The sequence below is a fragment of the Heterodontus francisci genome, chromosome 7 (genome assembly GCF_036365525.1).
Source record: "Heterodontus francisci isolate sHetFra1 chromosome 7, sHetFra1.hap1, whole genome shotgun sequence".
NCBI classification, from domain to species: domain Eukaryota; kingdom Metazoa; phylum Chordata; class Chondrichthyes; order Heterodontiformes; family Heterodontidae; genus Heterodontus; species Heterodontus francisci.
The window spans coordinates 38,184,622-38,210,622 of NC_090377.1; the positions used below are offsets into that span (position 1 = coordinate 38,184,622).

Genomic DNA, 26,001 nt, shown 5'->3' on the forward strand with positions numbered 1-26,001 from the left:
AAGTGTAGTCCCACATCCCCTATACTCCTCGAGGGTCTCGCTTGACCCTAGCTGCCTATACCTGACATATGCCTCCTTCTTTGTCCTGACCAGACCCTCAATATGTCTCGTCAACCAAGGTTCCCTAAACTTGCCAGACTTGCCCTTCCATCTAACAGGAACATGCCGGCCCTGAACTCTTCCTATCTCACTTTTAAAAGCCGCCCACTTGCCTGAGGTCTCTTTACCTGTAAACAGCCTCTCCCATTCAACTTTTGAGAGTTCCTGTCTGATGCCATCGAAATTAGCCTTCCCCCAATTTAGGACTTCAACCTGAGGACCAGTCCTATCCTTTTCCATAACTATCTTGAAGCTAATAGAGTTATGGTCACTGGTCCCAAAGTGCTCCCCCACTGACACATCAACCACCTGCCCATCCTCATTTCCTAAGAGGGGGTCGAGTGTAGCCCCTTCTCTAGTAGGGCCATCCACATACTGCTTCAGAAAGCAGAGAGTGGCCACAGATACAATGGGCCAAATGGCTTTCTGTGCTGTAACCATTCTATGATTTATATGGAAAACAAGATTTGTTGGAAACATTCTCCTATCGCCAGTAATGCAGGTGTCAGGGCAAATGGTGACAGAAGAAAAGTGGGAGAGAAGCTTTAAGTCACAGAATTCTGAAATGAACACAGAAAAATTACAGTTGCCACCTTGTTAAGAGAAACAATTAGGAGTGAGATAGGTGAAGTTAATAGACTGTTTCTCCAATTAAACTCCAATCCAACTTTGTAAAATTGATCACTGGATGCTTGAAATATTTATTCCCTTACTGGACACTGTCATCCATCAGAGTGATGAATTTATCATCTTGCTGTTTCACTTTGGTTTCTCTGGTTTCTTTGCATCAGCAAACAGGAGCTGTCGAAAAGGCTTTAAGCATTGCTACAATGGCCGCTGTGTGTCCAATGCAAAGTGGTGTGATGGAATAGATGATTGTGCTGACAACTCAGATGAAGTATCCTGCAATAGTAAGTATTAGGTTGGTGTTGCAAATAGTATTTGCACTGAACAGTCTTTCGAATGACTTGGTCACCAGCCAGGTGACCGGAATAGCATAAATTTAACATCAATATCATGACTTTAAGAATTGTTTTCCAGGTAACTAGCTTCCTGAGTTAATAGAATCCATTCAGCCTTTCCCCAAGGATGATATTTCCATTGAAAATAATTGACTTTCATACATATAAGGGTATATTTTGCTCCCAACATGGCACCTTTCAAAAGTTGTCCCATGGATTTCTGATCTTATGTCTCCTGTGTTATCTTCTTTTTACTTATGCTGCAATAAAGTTTTGTATTAATTCTAATTGGTCAAATGTTATAGTTTGGCATTGCCTATGAATTCTTTAATGTGTATGAACTATAATTTATTGGCCAGGGTTTGCTGCTTACGCCCTCAGTAGCCTCGGTATATTCCGTCCATTCAGAAAATAGTAACTTAAGTCAGTGACTGAAACTTAAATTAAGAGCATAATTGTACCTTGGCCTATGTTCTGCCTTTGTGTTACAGATTCTACATGCAGTGCAGCTGAATTTCGGTGCCGAGATGGGACTTGCATTGTCAAATCAGCACAGTGCAACCAAATGATAGATTGTGCAGATGCTTCTGATGAAATAGACTGTGGTAAGTTGTAAGCCTTTGGCTGTGTGTGCTGTTATTGGCATTTCACAGGAAGCGAATGCACACTTGTTGGCTAACTGGAAGGCTTCATTTGCGAAAGCACTATTTTCTTTAATGCTCCCAAAACACATATTTACACTTTGAAGTTTTTCATGGATTACAATAATAATAAGGAAAACTCCATGACAGCATGAATGCAGTTTTCCAAATAGATAATAATTTGCAGTGAAATATAGAAAGCTATACGATATGAATTCTGATCAATTGATGCAAGCATTACTTAAACTGACTGGGTCATTTTTATCAATTCTACTTCAGGTAACACAGACTGCACTGGTTTCTATAGAGTTGGGGTTAAGGATACAAATTTCATAAAATGTAATAGCACCTCCCTCTGCATCCTTCCATCGTGGATTTGTGATGGCTCCAATGATTGTGGTGACTACACAGATGAATTAAATTGCCGAGGTAAATAACCTTTGTAATTTGCTTTACATTAATTAAAAGAACGTACAAACATTGGGACTTGAAAGTTCATCAAAATAAAAATACACTGAGCTGCCTAACTCTCCAGCATCCCAGGCAGGTGCAAGGAAATTATGCTAGCAACATTTTCACTGCTTTATTGACCATGATCTGTCAGATCCTGATAAATTTTCTCTACATACTGCAAATTACTGATGGGAAATATTTATTTCTTATTTTTTCTTTACCTGGGGGTAATTTGCACATTCACAGCTTCGTCAGTAAACTGGCAGAGCAAATTGTAGATATTGCCCAATTTTCATTTTTGTCAATTGCAATGTCAATGGAAATAAGACACTCCTCTTTACCAATATAAAAATAGAAAATGCTGGAAATACTCAACAGCTCAGACGGTATCTGCAGAGAGAGAAACAGAGTTAACCTTCCAGGTTGATCATCAAAACCAGTTAACCGCCCAAATGGTGCAGGTGCAAATACCTCTTGTGCATCCCTTACTTCCTTTGTCTCATTATTTCAGGCTGGGCTTTCAACTCCTAAGGCCCTAAGCTATGAACATCCCTCCCTCAACCTCTGCACCTCTCTTTCCTCCTTTAAGACTCTGCTTATATTCTACCTCTGTGACCAAGCTTCTTGTCACCTGTCCCAATATCTCCTTCATTAGCCCGGTGTCAATTTTTCTCTGATTATTCTTCTGTGAAACACCTTGGGATATTTTACCACATTAAAGATGCTATGTAAAGATCAGTTGTTGCTGCTGTTGATGATATCCACAACTGCTTTAAGGCAGCTGGAGAGTACCTGCTTCTGCTCCAAATTAGGGTAAGAAAACTTGTACTTATCATTTCTTAGGAGGCTTCTAGCAACACATTTAAGAACCGATGATTAGGCCTCTGTAGAATCCTAAAAAGTAGCCATTGCTTGCTCATTGCAAGTTCCAATTTGATTTCACAAATTTTACATACAGCTCCTGAAATGGGTGCATTATATTCATTTCAATATTGGCCACATAAGCAAAGGCCCTGATGAATTTAGCAAGTGGCCTGAATGCATGTACAGGTCAGGTGTGGGCCATTGCACTGCCAAATTCACCATAGTTCAACCAGCATTTGAGTTTATGCCCTCTAATATCTGGATTAACCATGAGCACGCTACAGGAGATTTCTGGCTTTAGAATGGTGACAGGGATTAATATTAAAATTGAAACTGCTAAAAAGCTGTTTGAACTTTGATCTCATATTTTGTGATATTGTTTGGATTACTACATTGTAATCCACTTCCACCTGTCAAGTGTTCTCTATATTATAATTTTGTGAGTGTATTATAACGTGCTATATTGGGTAAAACCTGAAAGTTATTGCCTTCATCTGCCATCAAAGAAAATGTCAACATGCAGCTATTCACATTTCATAATAATGATGAGAACAGCCAGTTATGTGAAAAGCCTGAGACCCAATCCTCTAATTGCATTATTAAGAAATGTGTGAATGTTAAACAGATGTGCTTTGAGACTTGGGATGGTGGAAATTCTGAAGAGTAACATCTTATTTTAAGCATATTATGATTGACATATTTAGAAATATGGGTCCCAGAACAGTCTCTTTAGCAAAGCTCTTTTTCATTATGTAGATGCAAGCAACACATGAGTAGCCTCTGTGTATGGCAAATACAATTTATATCTTTCTTCCATGCATCTACTTCCAATCATTTTTCAACACGTAACAAGATGTTCATGTACTCATGAAATCCCAGAGTATTTCTCATGTGTAGACAAATCATTTTAATCAGTATTTGTAGAACCAGGAGACAACAGAGTAGATTTAACCAGTGCGTATCAGAACCAGTAGGTCTGAGGAATGTATGGAAATTGGTCCTCGGCCTTCATCATTATACTTAGCATGAGCTGCAAGCACTGGCCACCTGCCTTGGTCAGTCCTGTGAGGAGTGATTTGAGCCATGTAAGGGTGGTGCAATTGCAGCTTCTGTATTTTCAAATTTTTTTAATTACCTACTTTATGTTACATTGGCAGCTGGAGTAGGGGGACGTTGGGGGAGGGGGGAAGCTGTAGAATCCTGATCAGGCCAGGCCTGATTCATTTTGAAAAGGGGTACATTATTTGTATGCCTACAAAAAGGACTGCAGCCCAGCATGAAGGGAAGATGCCTGGGAACCAAGAAGGCAGCTAAGTTTTGGTTGCCTCGCTGGGGGTAATTGGTCAGGCCCTGGAGAGGCAGGGATGATCAATTGGGAGGAAGTGGGGGCTTGTTGGGTCTTGGGGGTGGTTCGGGTAGCGGGGCTGGCCCTCCATCGGGCACAGGGTTCCCGATTATGAGGGCCCCCCGGGACGCTCAAGAGCCGCCTGGTTTTGTCAGGCAGCTTCTCTCGGTACTCGGCCGCCCGACCAGCTACTTTAGGGCGTTGATTGGTCTGGGGCGGGCGAGCCGTTTTTCGGTCCTGCCGCCCTACCTAAAGTGGGGGCGGAGGCGGGAGCAGGTTGGGAAGGCCTCTCGCAGCCTCCCGCTCCATTTTACACCACCCCCAGCCACAGCCCCACTCTTCGGGGTGGCGTAAAATTCAACCCTCTGAATTTGTGGTAGCCTCCGGTTCCCGATCCCACACCACATCGGTCACGCACATGTGTTGTGATTTTGTTAGGAGAATGAGTGAATTGGTCTAGAGTCACATTCGTCACCCAATTGGCAGTGGCAGACATGGGCAGATGCAGGACATAGGCAGTGTCGGGCCTGATTAAAAGGCTGGGCAGCAGCCATTGCTGAGGTTGCTGTGCGCCCAAGAAATGGAGGAAGAAGCAGAGCAAAGGGCCGTGAGGCTGACTCCCATAGGCATCTCAGGCCCAGACAGGCACTAGTGAGCAGTTTGCTTCCACCTCATCCTCAGCCACAGGGGGAGCGCCTGATAGGAGAGTTCATGAGCGTAGGCCACCACGTTAGTAATGTCACTTTTTGGGTCACTTGGGTGACTTTGATGTAAATAATTTCACACTGTACTTCAATAAAGCACTGGGCATGTTGTTGCACTAAGGCAGACTTGTGTGTCTTCATTTCTTCATGGCATCAGCTACCTCGAACCCTTAGATGACACCAATGAGCTCACATATATCAGCGACCTACTGCCTGCACAGGCACAGCCTCCAACATGTCCAGGTAGCTGCTCCTTTGGCGGTAGATCCTCTGCCGAGGGTATTGCCTTTTCTTGCCTGCCTGCTTCTCGTTCCTCACCCCTGCATCCCTGTTGCCCATGGGTTTGCCTCTATTCCTGTAAATGCTGTTCCTCAATGCTAGTCGACCCTAATTTGGAGTAGCCAAATCCCATGTCCTTTTATGTTCTTCCTTCCTTTCCAACTGGAATGTGCAGTCTTCCTGAGCAGAGCCCCCACCATCATGAACCCATGAGGTCTGTAAGCAGAGGGACCCGTCAACACCACTCCCCCAACTCCAAAGAAGCCCACCCCACACCAAAATGCCCTTCTCAAGAGTGAGGTTTTTTTTGAGCTTTCCCTCTTTGATGGAGTCTCTTGCTGCTGTCCCGCCATTCTGACTGGCTTGTCACTGAGCTGTGCCTCCTCCTCCTTCTTGTGGTTTGGATCCTGTGTGGATCCCCTGCCTCTGAATGAAAATTGAAATCTGGCCCTTAGCAAGCTGACAACAAGCTCGTTCAGTGGCTTAAATAACTGCTTAACAATGTTGGGAAGGTTGGCTCTTCCAGCTCTCAGCGGAACTTTTTAAACTTGGAGCGTGCTGGTTCGCATTGGAAAACTGGAGCGTCGACACGAGGGGCGGATTTAAAGTTCCGCTGGCCCCCAAATCCGCCCTCTCAAACAATTACAAACCTTTTCCCTACTTCTTTGTCTGTCCATGACAACAATGGTCCAACCTTCTCCCAGGCTTCTACCAGCAATGAGAAGAAGGCACCGAATATATTGTTTCAATGCCAAATAAACAACATGGATTAGTCTTTCCAATTGCCATTATTAATTTTGAGCTCTGTAGCTATTCGAATTTCAAGGCAAAATGTATAAATTCCCATTCATGGGTAGACTCAGTTGTCTTGTCACCTGTTATAAAATTATACTTGTATTATTTTGCAGTCTTGCTCTGTTTACTGTCTGACATTCGTCCCTTACGTTTTTATATGCATTTTTAGTTGTATGTTGTAACCATTGCTGACTAATGTCTAATGGACATAAAATTAATCTGGTTGGCTGTCATTCCAATATTCCTTCCCTTGTTGTGAGTCCCTTGTTTATTGCCTCCTAGGAACCTTTGACTGAAGGGGTCAGAGTTGCCCTCTTGCTCTTCCTCTTATTTGACCGCAACAGGGTTTATTCCCTTTTAAACAGTGATTGTGTTTACCACCTTTAACCTTTAATGTGATCATGAAAGAACAAATCGGAAAGGTTTTCTTGAGTTTAAACAAGAAAGAGGTAAGTTTATTATGCTCAACAAGCTAAATGCGATCTAAAATAATTTTTAAAATGCTGCACATTCTTGCATGCATTCACACAAGGATCATACACACACAAATAGATTACAAAGTGGAAAGTCGGTTTTTTGATTGGATTAAATGTCCAGAATAAATAAAAGTTAAATCTATAGTCTGAGGATGGATGATTCGGTCGTCTTCTGGCTGGAGTTGTATTCTTGAACGATATTGGGCGGGTTTGCTCTTCCTCTTTGGCTGGTCAAAGTGCACTCTGTAGTTGCTCAGCTTTGTTCAGGGTTTTCTTGGAGGCAGAATTGTAGGTAGCATTTTTCCCCTGGTCTCTGGCTATAGCAGTCAGTAGGCTAGGAAAGGTCCACAGTTGCAGATGGTTTTCAAACTTGATGTTTTCTGGAGAGAGAGAGAAAGAGAAAAAGGAAGGTACACAGCCTTCTCTGCTGCTGCACACTCAGTTACTGCTTGTCTCTTGTCTGTGTAACAAAACTCCCAGTTTTTTAAGAGATGGAAAGATGGTCACATGACTGCTTCACAGTATTCTCTGGAACCTTCTAATGAGATAAAAGGTTCAGATTTGGCTCCACAGGCTTCAGGGTGCCAATATCTACACTCTGAGGGGTTTGCTCTTTCAAAGTCAATGCATCAGGATTGACTTGACTGCCGTGTTAATGAAGCAATCCTAGGTAATTCAATTACTTAGAATAAGCCATTGTTCTGGGTTTAGGGCTTCTCAGACTTCTTGTCTCTGGTTGGGCCTTGGAATGTGCAAAGGTATTCCAGGTGTAAATTGCAGTGGCCATCTCGGCTGCCATTTTTAAAAAAGTTAACTGTAGGATTTTCTCCATCGAAAGTCTAATATAAGTTTGCAACCGATGAATTCATATTTCAAACTTGGCATATGGTGTTTTTTTGACATTGTACACAAGTACATGATTAAGAAGAATTCATATCCTCTCTTTTTAAAATTTTCTTTATCTACACAGTTCTTTTTGAAAATAGAAACTGTTATATAAATAGTTCCATTAGGGGCTTACTATAATACATCATTTAACTAACTCATAGACCCAACTGGACCCATTCACCAGACTCAAATGTCAGGGAGAATGGGGAGAGATTCAGAAGGCATCCCCTGAGAGGTAGAGCTGGACATGCATCTGTAATAGGTGCAGGCCCAATGAATTGATAACCCCCTGCTGCCAAGAATGATGCATATTAATTTTGCCATTGGACATTAAATTTCAAACAGTTGCTGAAGTGAAGAACAGACCTGTTTAAAAATCCACCAGACCCTTGGCTGGAAAAGCTTTTTTGCATACCAACAGCCAGTGCTTGGAAGGACAAAGGGGCTATTCCCTGCTCCAATTTAACCCACAATGGACTTTGAGCACCAGGTATTGTGTGTAAGAAGAGACATTCCAGGGTCGCCTAAGACCAGAGAATCCACAAACAGACATGATCAGACCAGCTAGTAGCATGACTAACCTGCTTGGCATCCTGGGTTTTTCTGAATTGGACAAACAGTTTGAACTCAGTGTCTGTTTACTCCTGAACTGAAAAGACCTCTCCTGGCAGACTCGCCACAGTCTCTCCTGTCTGTCTCTCCGTCACATTCTCACGGAACTCCAAATCCACTAAAGACACATAAACCCCAAGAGAGAAAAGTCTGCTATAGCAAATAAGGTTTAAGACGAATACTGGGCCCCAACGAAAAGCAAGATCTACCTACAATCAAGGACTCTACAGTGAGCTCGAAGAACTGTAACGAAAACCCTCTTCAGCTATTGCCTCAAAGTTTTCCACTTCATTTTTCCTCTGCTCTTTTGCATGTGTCTTTCGTATGCATGCTAGTGTGGGCGTGTCGCGTATAGTAGGCGTTAACCGAATTAGAGTTTAAGTTTAATAAATTTCAATCTTTCTTCTTTAAACCTAAGAAAACCTGTTTGTGCTGGTTTCTTTGCTTTATAATTGGAAAGCAGTGAACAAGGATTCACCAAGGGGGAACTAAAAACACGGTGTGTTTAAACCTAAACCCTGCTACGTTAATTTATTTTTTATTTATTTAGAGATACAGCACTGAAACAGGCCCTTCGGCCCACCGAGTCTGTGCCGACCAACAACCACCCATTTATACTAACCCTACAGTAATCCCATATTCCCTATCACCTCCCTACACTCGGGGCAATTTACAACGGCCAATTTACCTATCACCTGCAAGTCTTTGGATGTGGGAGGAAACCGGAGCACCCGGCGAAAACCCACGCAGACACAGGGAGAACTTGCAAACTCCGCACAGGCAGTACCCAGAATCGAACCCGGGTCCCTGGAGCTGTGAGGCTGCGGTGCTAACCACTGCGCCACTGTGCCGCCCCAAAGTTAAGACCAGGTGAAGACTGAGAGGGAACCCTAGATGCTTTTCTCACCTGTCATAACACTGAGATAGTAGGGACATTCTTGGCCTCTGCTCAGAGAAACATAGAGAATTTTCAGCACAGAAGGAGGTCATTCAGTCCGTTGTGTCTGTGCTTCATTTTCCTGGCAATGTGACCTGAAGCTGCCAGACACAGGTGTGTTCCAAGAAGCATGCAAAGTGATTGTAGTGGCAGCAGGCCAAAGAGGACCCTAAAAATAGATGGCCAAATTTTTTGTAAGTGCGCACCATATCTTTGGACCTTGGAGCATTCTGACCATTGATTGAGTCATCCAGGCCCACACCTTGTAGGTCTCTCCACTCCACTTTCTTCCTCCATTGGTCGACATAAGGGGCCTGCTGGGGCAGGTCTGTGCTAGCAGTGCAGTTGGACCATGTTAATCGGCCAATAGACTAAATTCAGCCACAGCTGAGCTTTGACAGGTACAGCACGCTGCAGGCTTGCCATGCCTGACCAGCCCCAGAGCAAAGAGAACCAGGAAAATCAGCCCCAACATGTCTGAAACTTTGTGATGCAGTGCCAGTGAAGAATCTCTACCCAAGTCATTAACCCATCCAATTTTTTTCAAGTGCCAGTGTATTCCAGTTTTATTCTATTTTTGTTTGTTTCTTTCATCAGTTGGGTTCAGTTATTTAAATGTGGTAACACATTGAGTACTAGTGTTCTTTATAGAACAGTTGTGAGATTTCTGAAATACTAAATAAATACTTTGTGTTGATTTTTTCTTCTAGCTCACCACAAGCTCAAATGCAAAGAACACTATTTTGCATGTCCTAATGGGAGATGTATACCTGCTTTTTGGATATGTGATAAGGAAGAGGATTGTGAAGATGGAGCAGATGAATCCCACTGTGGTATCTAATCCTTTATACTAGCTATATCTGATCCTTCATGTTAGGTGTCAGCCATTGCTCAGTGGTAGCACTTTCACCTCTGAGTCAAAAGGTCATTGGTTGAAGTCAAACACCAGAGACTTGAGCACCTAATCTAGGCTGACAATTCACTGCAGTACTGAGGGAATGCTGCATTATGAGAGATGCTATCCTTTGGATGAGAGGTTAAACCAAGACCTTGTCTGCCATCTCAATTGGATGTAAAAGATCCTATAGCACAATGTGAAGAAGATCAGGGGAGATGGCCTGGTCAACATTTATCTCTCAACCAAGATCACTAAAAGTCAGATTATCTGAAAATTATCTCATTGCAGTTTGTGGAGCCTTGCTGTGCATAAATATTTGCTGCATTACAACTTCAAAAAGTTGGCTATAAAGCACTTTGGGATGTTCTGAGGTCATGAAAGACACTATATAAATACAACATTATTCTTCTTTCATTTAGGTAAATCTTAACTTTGTCTTCTTTAATGTCTCAATATAAACAGAATATATTTAGTCATATTGTGAACAGCTTTAAAACAATGGTCGGAATTTTACGCCGCCCCGACGGGTCGGATGGTGTCGTGGGGGCGGCATAAAATTGAGCGGCAGGCTCCAGGAGGCCTACACGCCCCACTTCCGCCTCTGGACAAGTTTACGGCATCAGGTGGGGGTTGGGAAATGGCCTGCCTGCCTAAGGCCAATCAAGACCCTTCAGTGGCCACTTAACGGCCACTTAAGGGCCCTTGCCCACCTCCATGAGTATCTTACCCATGGCAAGCGGGTGTGCTGGGGGCGTGAAAGGCTGCCCAGCGATAGCTGCCAGCCTTTCCGTGCCCCGGGGATGGGGGTTGGGGGGGAGGGGGGTGGCATGGCAGTCGGGCACAGAGTGCCCAACTGAGTGCCGCCCCCACCTCCCAACCCACCCCCCTCCCCCCAAAAGACCACTCCAGCCTCACCAGGGAAGGATCGATCCCACTGGTGAGGCATGCCCCTCCTTACCTTCCCTCCTCAATCCATGGTGTCGGCTGGGCTGCAGTTCCAGCAGTGGTCACCGCTGATTGACCGGCAGCTCACTGAGGCAGGACCTCCTCCCTCAAGGGGCTGGAAGTCCCGCCTCGGGATAATTAAAGCCCGGGGACCCGTAAAGTACTGGACAGATCCCCAGGCTAGGCGGAAGCAGGTTCACCACCGACTTTCACGTCGGAGTCTGACTCCCATCCATCCACTGTAAAATTCCAGCCCATGTTCCTGCAATTTTTGAAATATTAATTAATGGTGTGGTTTGCCATTTTATTCCTGAAAATCCTATTCTCGACCTACGTTAGAAACAGAGGGCCAGATTTTATATCGGCTACAGGCCTGAAGGCAGGGGAGGGGTGACCCCACCTCAGCCCTCTATCGGACCCCCAGCCAAATACAATGGTGGGCAGCAATTAAATGGCCGCCATTGGGACAAAATCCAGCCTCCAAGATCTGCTCTCAATCAGAGGGCTGGCAGCTCAGCAGTACCAGCACGTCACCGGGGGCATTGGCCACTGCTGGTACTACAGGAGGCCCAGAGCAGTGCCAGTGGAGGAGACCTGGGACCAAGGAAAATGGGGTTGGGCTCACTGGGGCCAGTCAGGCAGGCCTCAGTGAGGGTGTAGGGGGTGATTGGTGAGGACTGGGGATCTTACCACTGGAGCGACCATCGGCACTAGGGTGACCCTCCATGGGTCAGTCCATATGGCGGTGGGCCTCTCCATTGCTGGTGAAATGCCAGCGGAGGCAGGAGGCAGCACTTAAGTGGCTTTTAATGGGCCACTTATGTGGCTTAATTGGCCTCTGGACTTTTCCCTCCGCCCCAGTGCTCACCACAGATAAAACAGCATGGGGGCAGGACAACGTCGGGCACACCACCAAACACCACCCCATACCACTAAAATAAAAGCAAAATACTGCGGATGCTGGAAATCTGAAATAAAAACAAGAAATGCTGGAATCACTCAGCAGGTCTGGCAGCATCTGTGGAAAGAGAAGCAGAGTTAACACTGACCCAAAACATTAACTCTGCTTCTCTTTCCACAGATGCTGCCAGACCTGCTGAGTGATTCCAGCATTTCTTGTTTTTATTACCACCCCATACCATTTTGTTTGTCGCCCCGCCTCCCACCCCGTCTCCAAGGGCAGCAAAAACATCCAGCCCCCACACTTCAGATCAAGTGACTCTGAATCAGTCATTTTATTTTTTTGAACATATTGCTCTTTCAAGGTTTAATACATTATGCTAAGCTCAGTAGTTTTATGAAACTTTCTGTTTCTTGCTTCATAATCCAACTAAGTATTTAACTTTGTCTCTGGTGGAAAGGAAAGTTCAGATTTCCTGGACAGAAAAATAATAGAGGAACCTGACACTGAAAAATTATGGCCAAATGGAAAAGAGCATCTGTGAAAATTTATGGTGCATTCCATTCTCAACTGAAACTACTATTTACCTTCTACACAGTGGCTTTTAATATTGACAAGGTAGCAAGAAGCCAGGGAGTTTTAAATCTATTTACTAAACGTCCATATTCAAGATTTTTAATCTCAGGTATAAATAATACTGCATGAATTACAGTGCTTTAAACTTTTTTTTTATTCCTGACAGATTCAGGCTCAATGGTGCAAAAAATATGAAGGGTATGAGCAAGAGTAACCTACTACAATTTAGCAAAGCATTAAATTGATACAAACATTACATTTGCCTTTGCTCACAGATTCATTTTGTACATGGGATCAGTTTGAATGCCCAAATCACAAATGTATCTCTAATCGCTGGGTCTGTGATGGTGCAGATGACTGCCGGGACGGTGCAGATGAAGTAGATTCTCTGTGCGGTAAGTTTTCAATTAGGAATTAGATAATAGTAATGAAGCTTGTATACGTTTTGTCTTGTGGTAAGTGATATCAGCCCACATCTAACAGCACTTACAGCATTTGTGATGCATAATTGTTCTTTAGATTTGGTGAATATACTGAGGTGTTACCAAACCTGGTTTTGAAATGTAACCTCAGCACCATATTCAGTTATTTGGTTCTTGAAAGGTTTTTACCCATCTGTATAATGCTTTCAAATCCTGTGAATATCAAACACAGACATAATATTGGGAAGTCCCATTTTGTTTTCAACTCAAATCCAATTTGGGTTACAAATTCCCAAGTTCTTGCTCCAACACCAGAAATGTGTCAGGTCAGGACTTCTACCCGCCATTGTATCCTGGAGTGAATTCCATCCCGAATTGTTGAGACGGGGCTACTTAAATAGTCAGGATGGGTGGTCCATACCCGTGGAGGTGCTGCAGAGGAAATTCGGAACTAGGGGAACGAAGTTTCCTTAGCAGCCTTCGAAATAATGTTAAAATTTTAAATATTTCCCCAATTGGAATTCACACCAAAAATAGCCTCAGACATGCCCCAAAGCTAGCACCATGCTTATGAAGTGAGAGCAAAAGAATCATTTCCCCCCTCCCCTCCAACTGTTTCAATCAGACTGCAGGTACGTGTGACACGATGTGTATCCCGGTTCCACTCCAAATTCCTACCCTCTGTAGGTGATCAACTTGTTTTTTTTAAATCTATTATGTTAGATAAAACTATTTGTTTTGTTGGGAAAACAGGTAAGCTGTACTGGGTTTTGGATATTCATATTGCAAACGTGACAGTACGATGCAGTCAAAGTATAGATTTCTGTAGATCTGGTGTCTAGCAGGCACCTCTGGTACCAGCTTCAAAGTAGTGTAATCCCAGACATTGGACAGTATAATTGCATTGCATGAGTGACTTTGCCATTGTGCAAATATTCACTTTCACATATCTGATGGAACTTGTACTTTACATACAGTCATGTTAAGCATAAATGCTGATGTTGTGGTGTCATAGTCTTTTGTGTTCTTCCTGTTTCCTCAAAATATACTTTAACATGATCCTTGAAGTAACTGTGGCTTCCTCTTGCATTTTGGACTGAAAAAGAGAGCCCTAACAAAACTGGAGTTAATGAGAATCGGGGGAAAACCCGCCGCTCGTTGAAGTCATACCTAGCACAAAGGAAGATTGTTGTGGTTGTTGGAGGTCAAACATCTCAGTCCCAGGACATCACTGCAGGAGTTCCTCAGGGTAGTGTCCTAGGTCCAACCATCTTCAGTTGCTTCATCAATAATCTTCCCTCCATCATAAAGTCAGAAGTGGGGATGTTCGCTGATGATTGTACAATGTTCAGCACATACGCGACTCCTCAGATACTGAAGCAGTCTGTGTCCTGCTGCAGTAAGATCTGGACAACATACAGGCTTGGACTGATAAGTGGCAAGTAACATTCATGCCACGCAAGTGCCAGGCAATGACCATCTCCAACAATAGAGAATCTAACCATCTCCCCTTGACATTCAATGGCATTACAATCACTGAATCACACACTATCAACATCCTAGCGATCACCATTGACCAGAAACTGAACTGGACCAGCCACATTAATACTCTGGCTACAAGAGCAGGTGAGAGGCTAGGAATTCTGCGGCGAGTAACTCATCTCCTGTCTCCCCAATGCCTGTCCACCCTACAAGGCACGAGTCAGGAGTGTGATGGAATACTCTCTACCCTAGATGGATACAGCTCCAACAACTCTCAAGAAGCTCGACACCATCCAGGACAAAGCAGCCCACTTGAATTGCACCCTGTCCACCACCTTCAACATTCACTCCCTTTACCACCGACACACAGTGGCAGCAGTGTGTACCACCCACAAGATACCCTGCAGCAACTCACAAAGGCTCCTTCAACAGCACCTTCCAAACCCGTGACCTCTACCACCTTGAAGGACAAAGGCAGCAGATGCCTGGGAACACCACCACCTGCAAGTTCCCCTCCAAGCCGCTCCCCATCCTGATTTGGAACTATATCGCCGTTCCTTCACTTTCGCTGGGTCAAAATCCTGGAACTCCCTTCCTAACAGCACTACCTACACCCCAAGGACTGCAGTGGTTCAAGAAGGCAGCTCACCACCCCCTTCTGAAGGGCAATTAGGGATGGGCAATAAATGCTGATCTAACCAGCAATGCCCATGAACGAATAAAAAAAATTGGGTTGAGCAGGTAATCCAGGGACCCAAAGTCATTGCCTAATGGGGCAACCTTTGGCGCTGTAGCTTGGGGTGATCCTGTTGCATATGTACACCGCAGATAAAAAGTAATCTATCCCACTTCATAGTCTAAATTTAGCAATAGTCTTCTTTTCTTTTGGGCCTCCTTATCTCGAGAGACAATGGATACGCGCCTGGAGGTGGTCAGTGGTTTGTGAAGCAGCGCCTGGAGTGGCTATAAAGGCCAATTCTGGAGTGACAGGCTCTTCCACAGGTGCTGCAGAGAAATTTGTTTGTTGGGGCTGTTGCACAGTTGGCTCTCCCCTTGCGCCTCTGTCTTTTTTCCTGCCAACTACTAAGTCTCTTCGACTCGCCACAATTTAGCCCTGTCTTTATGGCTGCCCGCCAGCTCTGGCGAATGCTGGCAACTGACTCCCACGACTTGTGATCAATGTCACACGATTTCATGTCGCGTTTGCAGACGTCTTTATAACGGAGACATGGACGGCCGGTGGGTCTGATACCAGTGGCGAGCTCGCTGTACAATGTGTCTTTGGGGATCCTGCCATCTTCCATGCGGCTCACATGGCCAAGCCATCTCAAGCGCCGCTGACTCAGTAGTGTGTATAAGCTGGGGATGTTGGCCGCTTCAAGGACTTCTGTGTTGGAGATATAGTCCTGCCACCTGATGCCAAGTATTCTCCGAAGGCAGCGAAGATGGAATGAATTGAGACGTCGCTCTTGGCTGGCATACGTTGTCCAGGCCTCGCTGCCGTAGAGCAAGGTACTGAGGACACAGGCCTGATACACTCGGACTTTTGTGTTCCGTGTCAGTGCGCCATTTTCCCACACTCTCTTGGCCAGTCTGAACATAGCAGTGGAAGCCTTACCCATGCGCTTGTTGATTTCTGCATCTAGAGACAGGTTACTGGTGATAGTTGAGCCTAGGTAGGTGAACTCTTGAACCACTTCCAGAGCGTGGTCGCCAATATTGATGGATGGAGCATTTCTGACATCCTGCCCCATGATGTTCGTTTTCTTGAGGCTGATGGTTAGGCCAAATTCATTGCAGGCAGACGCAAACCTGTCGATGAGACTCTGCAGGCATTCTTCAGTGTGAGATGTTAAAGCAGCATCGTCAGCAAAGAGGAGTTCTCTGATGAGGACTTTCCGTACTTTGGACTTCGCTCTTAGACGGGCAAGGTTGAACAACCTGCCCCCTGATCTTGTGTGGAGGAAAATTCCTTCTTCAGAGGATTTGAACGCATGTGAAAGCAGCAGGGAGAAGAAAATCCCAAAAAGTGTGGGTGCGAGAACACAGCCCTGTTTCACACCACTCAGGATAGGAAAGGGCTCTGATGAGGAGCCACCATGTTGAATTGTGCCTTTCATATTGTCATGGAATGAGGTGATGATACTTAGTAGCTTTGGTGGACATCCGATCTTTTCTAGTAGTCTGAAGAGACCACGTCTGCTGACGAGGTCAAAGGCTTTGGTGAGATCAATGAAAGCAATGTAGAGGGGCATCTGTTGTTCACGGCATTTCTCCTGTATCTGACGAAGGGAGAACAGCATGTCAATAGTCGATCTCTCTGCACGAAAGCCACACTGTGCCTCAGGGTAGACGCGCTCGGCCAGCTTCTGGAGCCTGTTCAGAGCGACTCGAGCAAAGACTTTCCCCACTATGCTGAGCAGGGAGATTCCACGGTAGTTGTTGCAGTCACCGCGGTCACCTTTGTTTTTATAGAGGGTGATGATGTTGGCATCGCGCATGTCCTGGGGTACTGCTCCCTCGTCCCAGCACAGGCATAGCAGTTCATGTAGTGCTGAGAGTATAGCAGGCTTGGCACTCTTGATTATTTCAGGGGTAATGCTGTCCTTCCCAGGGGCTTTTCCGCTGGCTAGGGAATCAATGGCATCACTGAGTTCCGATTTGGTTGGCTGTATGTCCAGCTCATCCATGACTGGTAGAGGCTGGGCTGCATTGAGGGCAGTCTCAGTGACAGCATTCTCCCTGGAGTACAGTTCTAGGTAGTGCTCAACCCAGCGGTCCATCTGTTTGCGTTGGTCAGTGATTATGTCCCCCGATTTAGATTTGAGGGGGGTGATCTTCTTGATGGTTGGCCCAAGAGCTCTCTTCATGCCATCATACATTCCTCTGATGTTTCCGGTGTCTGAGGCCAGCTGAATATGGCTGCATAGGTGTTGCCAGTAGTCGTTTGCGCAACGCCTAGCTGTTCTTTGTGCAGTACTTCTGGCTGCTTTAAGTGCTGCGGATGTTAAATCGCTGGGGGCTTTCTTGTAGTTCAAAAGTGCAATGCGCTTAGCGGCTATGACAGGTTCCAGCTCTTCATTATGAGATTGAAACCAGTCTGCATTTCTCTTCGCACTTTTGCCGTAGGTGGTCAAAGCTGACTCATAGATGGCGTCTCTGATGTGGGCCCACTTGGTCTCAGCATCCCCTGTGGGAGTGTTTTGAAGGGCTGTTACAAGTGAATTTAGAAATTTTTGTAACAGCAATAGTAAGACCTGGTTATACAATGCCTGTTTATTGTGTATCATCTGATTTTTGTTTCCATTTCTAATTAGTCTGAAAAATCTCTCATTTCTTTAATTTTCTCATTATATTCCATTGGCTTTATTGTTCTTCATCTTTATCGTTGTTATCATTTCCCCCATCAATAGGAAGAAAACAAACTTCTGTTATTGTCCTCCTTGTTTAAAATAGAGGAAGATAAATGGGAAACAAATAAGGCTGCGGGTTTAATTTTGGATTGCTCCAACATGACCTTCTAGGGACAGGCAGGGTGGCGGGTGGGGCAGGGGGGGAGCATAAAATAGCAAGGGAAGGCAGGGAGTGGATCGCTCGTTGCCTTCCCGATGCCATTCAATTTTGTCACGGGCGGAGAAGATTGAAGATGGCCTTACCATCCAGAGGCTAATTAAGGCCTTTAAGTGGCCAATTAATAGCCAGTTAAGGGCCTCTTCCCACAGCTGCTGGTATTTTATCTGTGGCTGATGAGAGACCTGTCACATTGGGAGGCAACCCAGTAAGACCAAGCGGCCTCCCTGTGGGCTGGGGGGGTGGGTGGTGTCGGTCGGGGAGCACTCCTGTTTGGGCAATCTTTGGCCCATGGAGTGCCCCCAGCAGCAAAGCCCACCCTTGCGCCAACACTCCAACTGTACCCTTAACAACCACAACCCCTCGCTGGGGCCTGAGAGTGTGGTAGAGGCAGATTCAATCGAGACCTTCAAAACAGAATTGGATAATTATCTGAAGAGAAAAAATTTGCAGCACTATGGGGAAAAGGTGGAGGAGTGGGGCTAGGTGAATTGCTGTTGCAGAGAACGAGTATGGACATGATGGGCCAAATGGCCTCCTTCTGTGCTGTAACCATTCTATGATTCTACCTGCAGTTTGGGGCTCCATGGCTGCTCCTGGGCCTGGGCCTACTGTAGTTCCAGCAGTGACCACCATTGCCGGTGGCGCTGACGAGAATGCTGAGTAGCTGGCCCTCTGATTGGCTGGCAGCTCTTGAAGGGATCCCTGTCCTTAAAGGGTTGGGGACCCTGGGCTGGGCAGTTAACTGTCTGAGCGCCATAAAAGGCCTGAGCTGGCGTTCCCCTCATGTTTCTGGCCTGGCGTTGAGACACCTGCCACTTGCATCAAATTCAACCCAAGGAGCACAATAGCCTCTTTCTGTGCAGTGAATTTCGATAATTCTGTGGATCATTTACTGGCTCTTGAGATAAAAAATCTAACTCTGCAGGCTTTGGTAAACTCACTAACTCAGATGTTGCTATCATAGGGGAGGTGGTGGTGAAGTGGTATTGTCACTGGATTAGTAACCCAGTGACCCAGGATATTGCTCTGGGGACATGGGTTTTAATTCCACGACAGCAGAAGGTGGAAAAAAAGCTAGTCTAATGATGGTCATGAAACTATTGTCAATTGTTGCAAAAACCCATCTGGTTCACTAATTTCCTTTAGGGAAGGAAATCTGCTGTCCTTACCTGGTCTGGCCTACATGTGACTCCAGACCCACAGCAACGTAGTTGACTCTTACATGCCATCTGAAATGGCCTAGTAAGCCACTCAATTGTATCTAACCGCTACAAAGTCAATAAAAAAGATTCAAACCGGATGGATCACCCAGCATCCACCTAGGCACTGGAAATGACAATGGTAAACCCAGCCCTGTCAACCCCGCAAAGTTCTCCTTACTAACATCTGGGGGCTTGTGCCAAAGTTGGGAGAGCTGTCCCACAGACCAGTAAGCAACAGCCTGACATAGTCATACTCACGGAATCATACCTAACAGACATTGCCCCAGATACTGCCATCACCATTCCCAGGTATATCCTGCTAACCGGCAAGACAGACCCAGCAGAGATGGCAGCACAGTGGTATACAGTTGGGACGGAGTTGCCCTGGGAGTCCTCAACATCAACGCCGGAGCCCATGAAGTCTCATGGCATCAGGTCAAACATGGGCAAAGAAACCTCCTGCTGATTACCACCTACCACCCTCCCTCAGCTGATGAGTCAGTACACCTCCATGTTGAACACCACTTGGAGGAAGCACTGAGGGTGGCAAGGGCATAGAATGTAGTCTGGGTGGGGGACTTCAATGTCCATCACCAAGAGTGGCTCGGTAGGACCACTACTGACCGAGCTGTCTGAGTCCTAAAGGACATAGCTGCTAGACTGGGTATGCAGCAGGTGATGAGGAACCCAACAAGAGGGAAAAACATACTTGACCTCGGCCTCACCAATCTGTCTGCTGCAGTTGCATCTGTCCATGACCGTATTGATAGGAGTGACCACCGCATAGTCCATGTGGAGAAGAAGTCCTACCTTCACATTGAGGATACTCTCCATCGTGTTGTGTGGCACTACCACTGTGCTAAATGGGATAGATTTCGAACAGATCTAGCAATGCAAAACTGGGCATCCATGAGGTGCTGTGGGCCATCAGCATCAGCAGAATTTTACTCAACCACAATCTGTAACCTCATAGCCCAGCATATCCCCCACTCTACCATTACCATCAAGCCAGTAGACCGACCCTGGTTCAATGAAGAGTGCAGGAGGGCCTGCCAGGAGTAGTACCTCAAAATGAAGTGTCAACCTGGTGAAACTACAACGCAGGACTACTTGCATGCCAAACTGCATAAGCAAAATGCGATCACCAGAGCTAAGCAATCCCATAACCAACGGACCAGATCTAAGCTCTGCAATTAAACAACAAACTGGAGGAGGTGGCTCCACAAATATCCCCATCCTCAATGATGGGGGAGCCCAGCACATCAGTGCAAGAGATAAGGCTGAAGCATTTGCAACAATCTTCAGCCAGAAGTGCTAAGTTGATGATCCATCTCGGCCTCCTCCTGAAGTCCCCAGCATCACAGATGCCAGACTTCAGCCAATTTGATTTACTCTGCATGATAGCAAGGAACAACAGAAGGCACTGGATACTGCAAAGGCTATGGGCCATGACAATATTCTGGCAACAGTACTGAAGACCTGTGCTCCAGAACTTACCGCACCCCTAGCCAAGCTGTTCCAGTACAGCTACAATACTGGCACCTACCCGGCAATAGGGAAAATTGCACAGGGATGTCCTGTACACAAAAAGCAGGACAAGTGCAACCCAGCCAATTACCGCCCCATCAGTCTACTCTTTGATGGAAGGTGTCATCAACAGTGCCATCAAGTGGCACTTGCTTAGCAATAAACTGCTCAGTGACGCTCAGTTTGGGTTCCGCCAGGGCCGCTGAGCTCCTGACCTCATTGCAGCCTTGGTTCAAACATGGACAATAGAGCTGAACTCGAGGTGAAGTGAGAGAGATTGCCCTTGACATCAAGGCAGCATTTGACCAAGCATGACATCAAGGAGCTCCAGCAAAACTGAAGTCATGGGAATCAGGGGGAAAACTCTCTGCTGGTTGGGATCATAGCTAGCACAAAGGAAGATGGTTGAGGTTGTTGGAGGTCAATCATCTCAGCTCCAGGATATAACTGCAGGAGTTCCTCAAGGTAGTGTCCTAGGCCCAAAAATCTTCAGCTGTTTCATCAATGACCTTCCTCCCTAAGGTCAGAAGTGGGGATGTTCGCTGCTGATTGCACAATGTTCAGCACCATTCGCGACTTCTCAGATACTGAAATAGTCCATGTAGAGATCCAGCAAGACCTGGACAATATCCAGGCTTGGACTGATAAGTGGCAAGTAACATTCACGCCAGACATGTGCCAGGCAATGACCATCTCCAACAAGAGAGAATCTAACCATCTCCCCATGACATTCAATGGCATTACGATCACTGAATCCTCCACTATCAACATCCGAGGGGCTACCATTGACCAGAAACTGAACTGGAGTTTTTTGTTATTCATTCATGGGATGTCGGGGTCGCTGGCCAGGCCAGCATTTATTGCCCATCCCTAATTGCCCTTGAGAATGTGGTGGTGAGCTGCCTTTTTGAACCGCTGCAGTCCATATGGGGTGGGTACACCCACAGTGCTGTTAGGAAGGGAGTTCCAGGATTTTGACCCAGCGACAGTGAAGGAATGGCGATGTAGTTCCAAGTCAGGATGGTGTGTGACTTGGAGGGGAACTTGCAAAGAAAGAACAAACAACAGTACAGCACAGGAACAGGCCATTCGACCCTCAAAGCCTGCGCCGATCTTGATGCCTGCCTAAACTAAAACCTTCTGCACTTCCGGGGACCATATCCCTCTATTCCCATCCTATTCATGTATTTGTCAAGATGCCTCTTAAACATCGCGATTGTACCTGCTTCCACCACCTCCCCCGGCAGCAAGTTCCAGGCACTCACCATACTCCGTGTAAAGAACTTGCCTTGCACATCCCCTCTAAACTTTTCCCCTCGCACCTTAAACCTATGCCTCTGACCTGCTCCTGTAGCCACGGTATTTATATGGCTACTCCAGTTCAGTTTCTGGTCAATGGTAGCCCCTAGGATGTTGATAGTGGGGGATTCAGCGCTGGTAATGCCGTTGAATGTCAAAGGGAGATGGTTAGATTCTCTTTTGTTGGAGATGGTCATTGCCTGGCACTTGTGTGGCGCAAATGTTACTTGCCACTTATTAGCCCAAGCCTGGATATTGTCCAGGTCTCGCTGCATTTCTACACGGACTGCTTCATATCTGAGGAGTCACAAATGGTGCTGAACATTGTGCAATCGTCAGTGAACATCCCCACTTCTGACCTTATGATTGAAGGAAGGTCATTGATAAAGCAGCTGAAGATGGTTGGGCCGAGGACACTACCCTGAGGAACTCCTGCAGTGATGTCCTGGAGCTCAGATGATTGACCTCCAACAACCACAACCATCTTTCTTTGTGCTAGGTATGACTCCAGCCAGCGGAGTGTTTTCCCCCTAATTCCCATTGACCTCAGTTTTGCTAGGGCTCCTTGATGCCATACTCGGTCAAATGCTGCCTTGATGTCAAGGGCAGTCACTCTCACCTCACCTCTTGAGTTCAGCTCTTTTGTCCATGCTTGAACCAAGGCTGTAATGAGGTCAGGAGCTGAGTGGCCCTGGCGGAACCCAAACTGAGTGTCACTGAGCAGGTTATTACTAAGCAAGTGCCACTTGATGGCACTGTTGATGACACCTTCCATCACTTTACTGATGATTGAGAGTAGGCTGATGGGGTGGTAATTGGCCAGGTTGGACTAGTCATGTTGAGTAGCCATGTAAATACCGTGGCTACAAGAGCAGGTCAGAGGTAGGAATTCTGTGGCGAGTAACTCACCTCCTGACTCCCCAAAGCCTATCCACCATCTACAAGGCACAAGTCAGGAATGTGTTGGAATACTCTCCACTTGCCTGGATGGGTGCAGCTCCAACAACACTCAAGAAGCTTGACACCATCCAGGATATAGCAGCCCGCTTGATTGGCACCACATCCACCAACATTCACTCCCTCCACCACCAACGCACAGTGACAGCAGTGTGTACCATCTACAAGATGCACTGAGCCAACGCACCAAGAATCCTTGGACAGCACCTTCTGAACCCGCGACCTCGACCAACTGGAAGGACAAGGGCAGCAAATGCATGGAAATGCCACTACCTGCAAGTTCCCCTTCAAGTCACACACCATCCTGACTTGGAACGATATCGCCGTTCCTTCACTGTCGCTGGGTCAAAATCATGGAACTCCCTTCCTAACAGCACTGTGGGTGTATCTACCTCACATGGTCCGCAGCGGTTCAAGAAGGCAGCTTACCACCAAAGGCAATTTGGGATGGGCAATAAATGCTGACCTGGCCCACAGCCCATGAATGAATAAAAAAAATAATCATCTTAGCAACAGTAGTTCCCTTTGCAATTAAAATTCTGTGTTGTCTAAAGAGCAAGCCTAATCATATGTTCCTTCAATAATACTGAGAGGGGTATTTTTCTCTTCATGGAAGACTGATAACCCAATAGTTAAGAATTTGATTATGGTTGTTGGCCACAATTTCCTGCAGTCAATTTCATGCAACACATATTTTCACTAGACTGTAAACATAAACTGGCCGATCACAGCATGCTTACAATAATATTTCTTCACTCTACAACGATTTGACGTATGAAGAGAGATTGGGTCGAGTAGGCTTGTATTCGCTAGAGCTTAGAGGAATAAGAGGGAATCTCATCGAAACCTACAAAATTCTGACAGGACTGGACAGGTTTGATGTAGGAAGGATGTTCCCAATGGCGGGGGAGTCCAGGACCAGGGGGATACAGTCTAAGGATAAAGGGTAAGCCATTTAGGACTGAGATGAGGAGGGAATTCTCCACCCAGAGAGTGGTGAACTTGTGGAATTCTCTACCACAGGTCAAATCATTAAATATTTTCAAGATAGAGTTCGATATAGTTCTTAGGTTCTAAGGGATCAAGGGATACGGGGAGAAAGCGGGAACAGGTTACTGAGTTTGGATGATCAGCCATGATCGTATTGAATGGCTGTGCAGGCTCGAAGGGCCGAATGGCCTTATCCTACTCCTATTTTTCTATGTTTCTATTTAATGCATAAGGATAACGAAATGTCCAATTTGGGCAGCCCAGTTTATTGATTGAGAGATTATGGAAAAAATGTGAAGTTTTTGATGCTGCAGGGAAGACAAGTCTGATACAGTGGAACTAAATAGAATGGGAATAAATAACAGCCTAGCTGAGCTCATTGCGAAGATCATGATGAAGGTTCTGAACAAGCTTCACATCATAAAAAAGCCCCAATATAAAGCTTCAATATTATTGTAAATGAGCAGCAAAGGACAGATCTGGACATCAAGAGCACACATTGATCAGAAGTTGAAAATGATACTTCTAACTTACATAGAAATCAATGAATTTCACTGCCACATTATACTGTCCTACCATGGACCTGAAGGACATATCAGAAAGGATAATGTTGTTGATGTTAAGCTTAGCAACAGTGGCAAATGTATGATGATGGCCAAGAATGCAATGTAGACTGTCTGTTTGCTGACCCAAACAAAATTGCTTTAAGTAGAATTTTTACTTCAGGACCTAATGCACTTAATCCATGCAGAACATCAATTATCCAGACAGATTAGGCAGTTAAGAGAGAAGCATCATGTTTGTAACAGTATTACATATACTTGCATTTGTCTTAACAATGAACAGCCAGCAAGAGCATCAACAGCTGCCATCTGAGGTGGCACATAAGGTGTGCTATCAAATTCCACTGCTCTAATTCACAGTGGGTCACTGTATCAACCTAAATGGATAAATGTACTGATGCACTCCTCATGTTCTGTCTGCTCAAGATTAATCACATGGTCTGCAATACTCAGCAACTTAGAAGTAGTCCACAATTGCCAACTGCTACCACATATACTTGAAACAAGCACGAGCCCACATACAGACACATCACAATAAACATTTAATGGCCGGGATAAGGGAACACAGTGACAAAGTAGAGGCAGGAGACACAAGATTTGAATCAGGGTGAGCAGATGCTGGGCAGAGAGTTTAATGCTATAGAATGCTCTAGTCATTTTCTGATTCAGACCTTAGTGGATCTGCTTTTCAACCTAGGCTATCAGCGCATGAATGTCGGCATCACATCCAATACCAGTGATTTAGGTGTAAACTGATGAAGGTACAACAAAGGAAGTCACAGACACAGGTTTCAGGCCTTAATAATCCAATGGAGGAAACATTCCAGACCATTATTGCTATTCTCTAAGGTGGGAGAGTGCTTCGGTGTAGTGTATCTAGATTAGATTAGATTAGAGATACAGCACTGAAACAGGCCCTTCGGCCCACCGAGTCTGTGCCGACCATCAACCACCCATTTATACTAATCCTACATTCCTACCAAACATCCTCATCTGTCCCTATATTTCCCTACCACCTACCTACACTAGTGACAATTTATAATGGCCAATTTACCTACCAACCTGCAAGTCTTTTGGCTTGTGGGAGGAAACCGGAGCACCCGGAGAAAACCCACGCAGATACAGGGAGAACTTGCAAACTCCACACAGGCAGTGCCCAGAATCGAACCCGGGTCCCTGGAGCTGTGAGCAGGGTAGTCCAACATATGGTCCACGAGCCAGGATCCGGTCCGCCAAAGGTTTCCATCCGGCCCGCGGATGTATTTCAGAGATGAGAAATTTTCCATTGTCGTCTTCCAGACCAGCTTTTTAAAACATCACGCTGTCAGTTTCACAGCTGACAGGTGTTGACATCAGGAACAGCGGATTCCCAACTTCGGACAGATTCGGGTTTTCCAGCGACTGTTTTTAAAATCCTTAATATTTCCAAAGTTGGAATACTGCTAAGAAAGGTTGTACAGAATTTGCAGAATCACTACAGGTAAATGTACCGCAAAGGCATGGTAAATATCTAAAGCAGGAAGCCAAGGCCATAGAGGGGGTGCAAAAGTAATATGCTAAGATGAAAGCAGGAATGTGACTTTGGCTATGAGGAGCAACTACAAAGCCTGG

General features: G+C 45.6%; 1 protein-coding gene across 4 annotated transcripts in view; it reads left to right on the forward strand.

Moving 5' to 3' along the window:
* Positions 1 to 26,001, forward strand: part of LOC137371926 (low-density lipoprotein receptor-related protein 1-like) — a 1,827,029-nt gene that overhangs the window by 1,439,000 nt on the left and 362,028 nt on the right. For all 4 annotated transcript variants that reach the window (XM_068035008.1, XM_068035009.1, XM_068035010.1 and 1 more), the window contains exons 47-51: positions 891 to 1,010; positions 1,553 to 1,666; positions 1,982 to 2,131; positions 9,766 to 9,888; positions 12,651 to 12,770. In XM_068035008.1, coding sequence (XP_067891109.1) covers positions 891 to 1,010; positions 1,553 to 1,666; positions 1,982 to 2,131; positions 9,766 to 9,888; positions 12,651 to 12,770 — 627 coding nt within the window. The remainder of the gene's footprint in view (positions 1 to 890; positions 1,011 to 1,552; positions 1,667 to 1,981; positions 2,132 to 9,765; positions 9,889 to 12,650; positions 12,771 to 26,001) is intronic.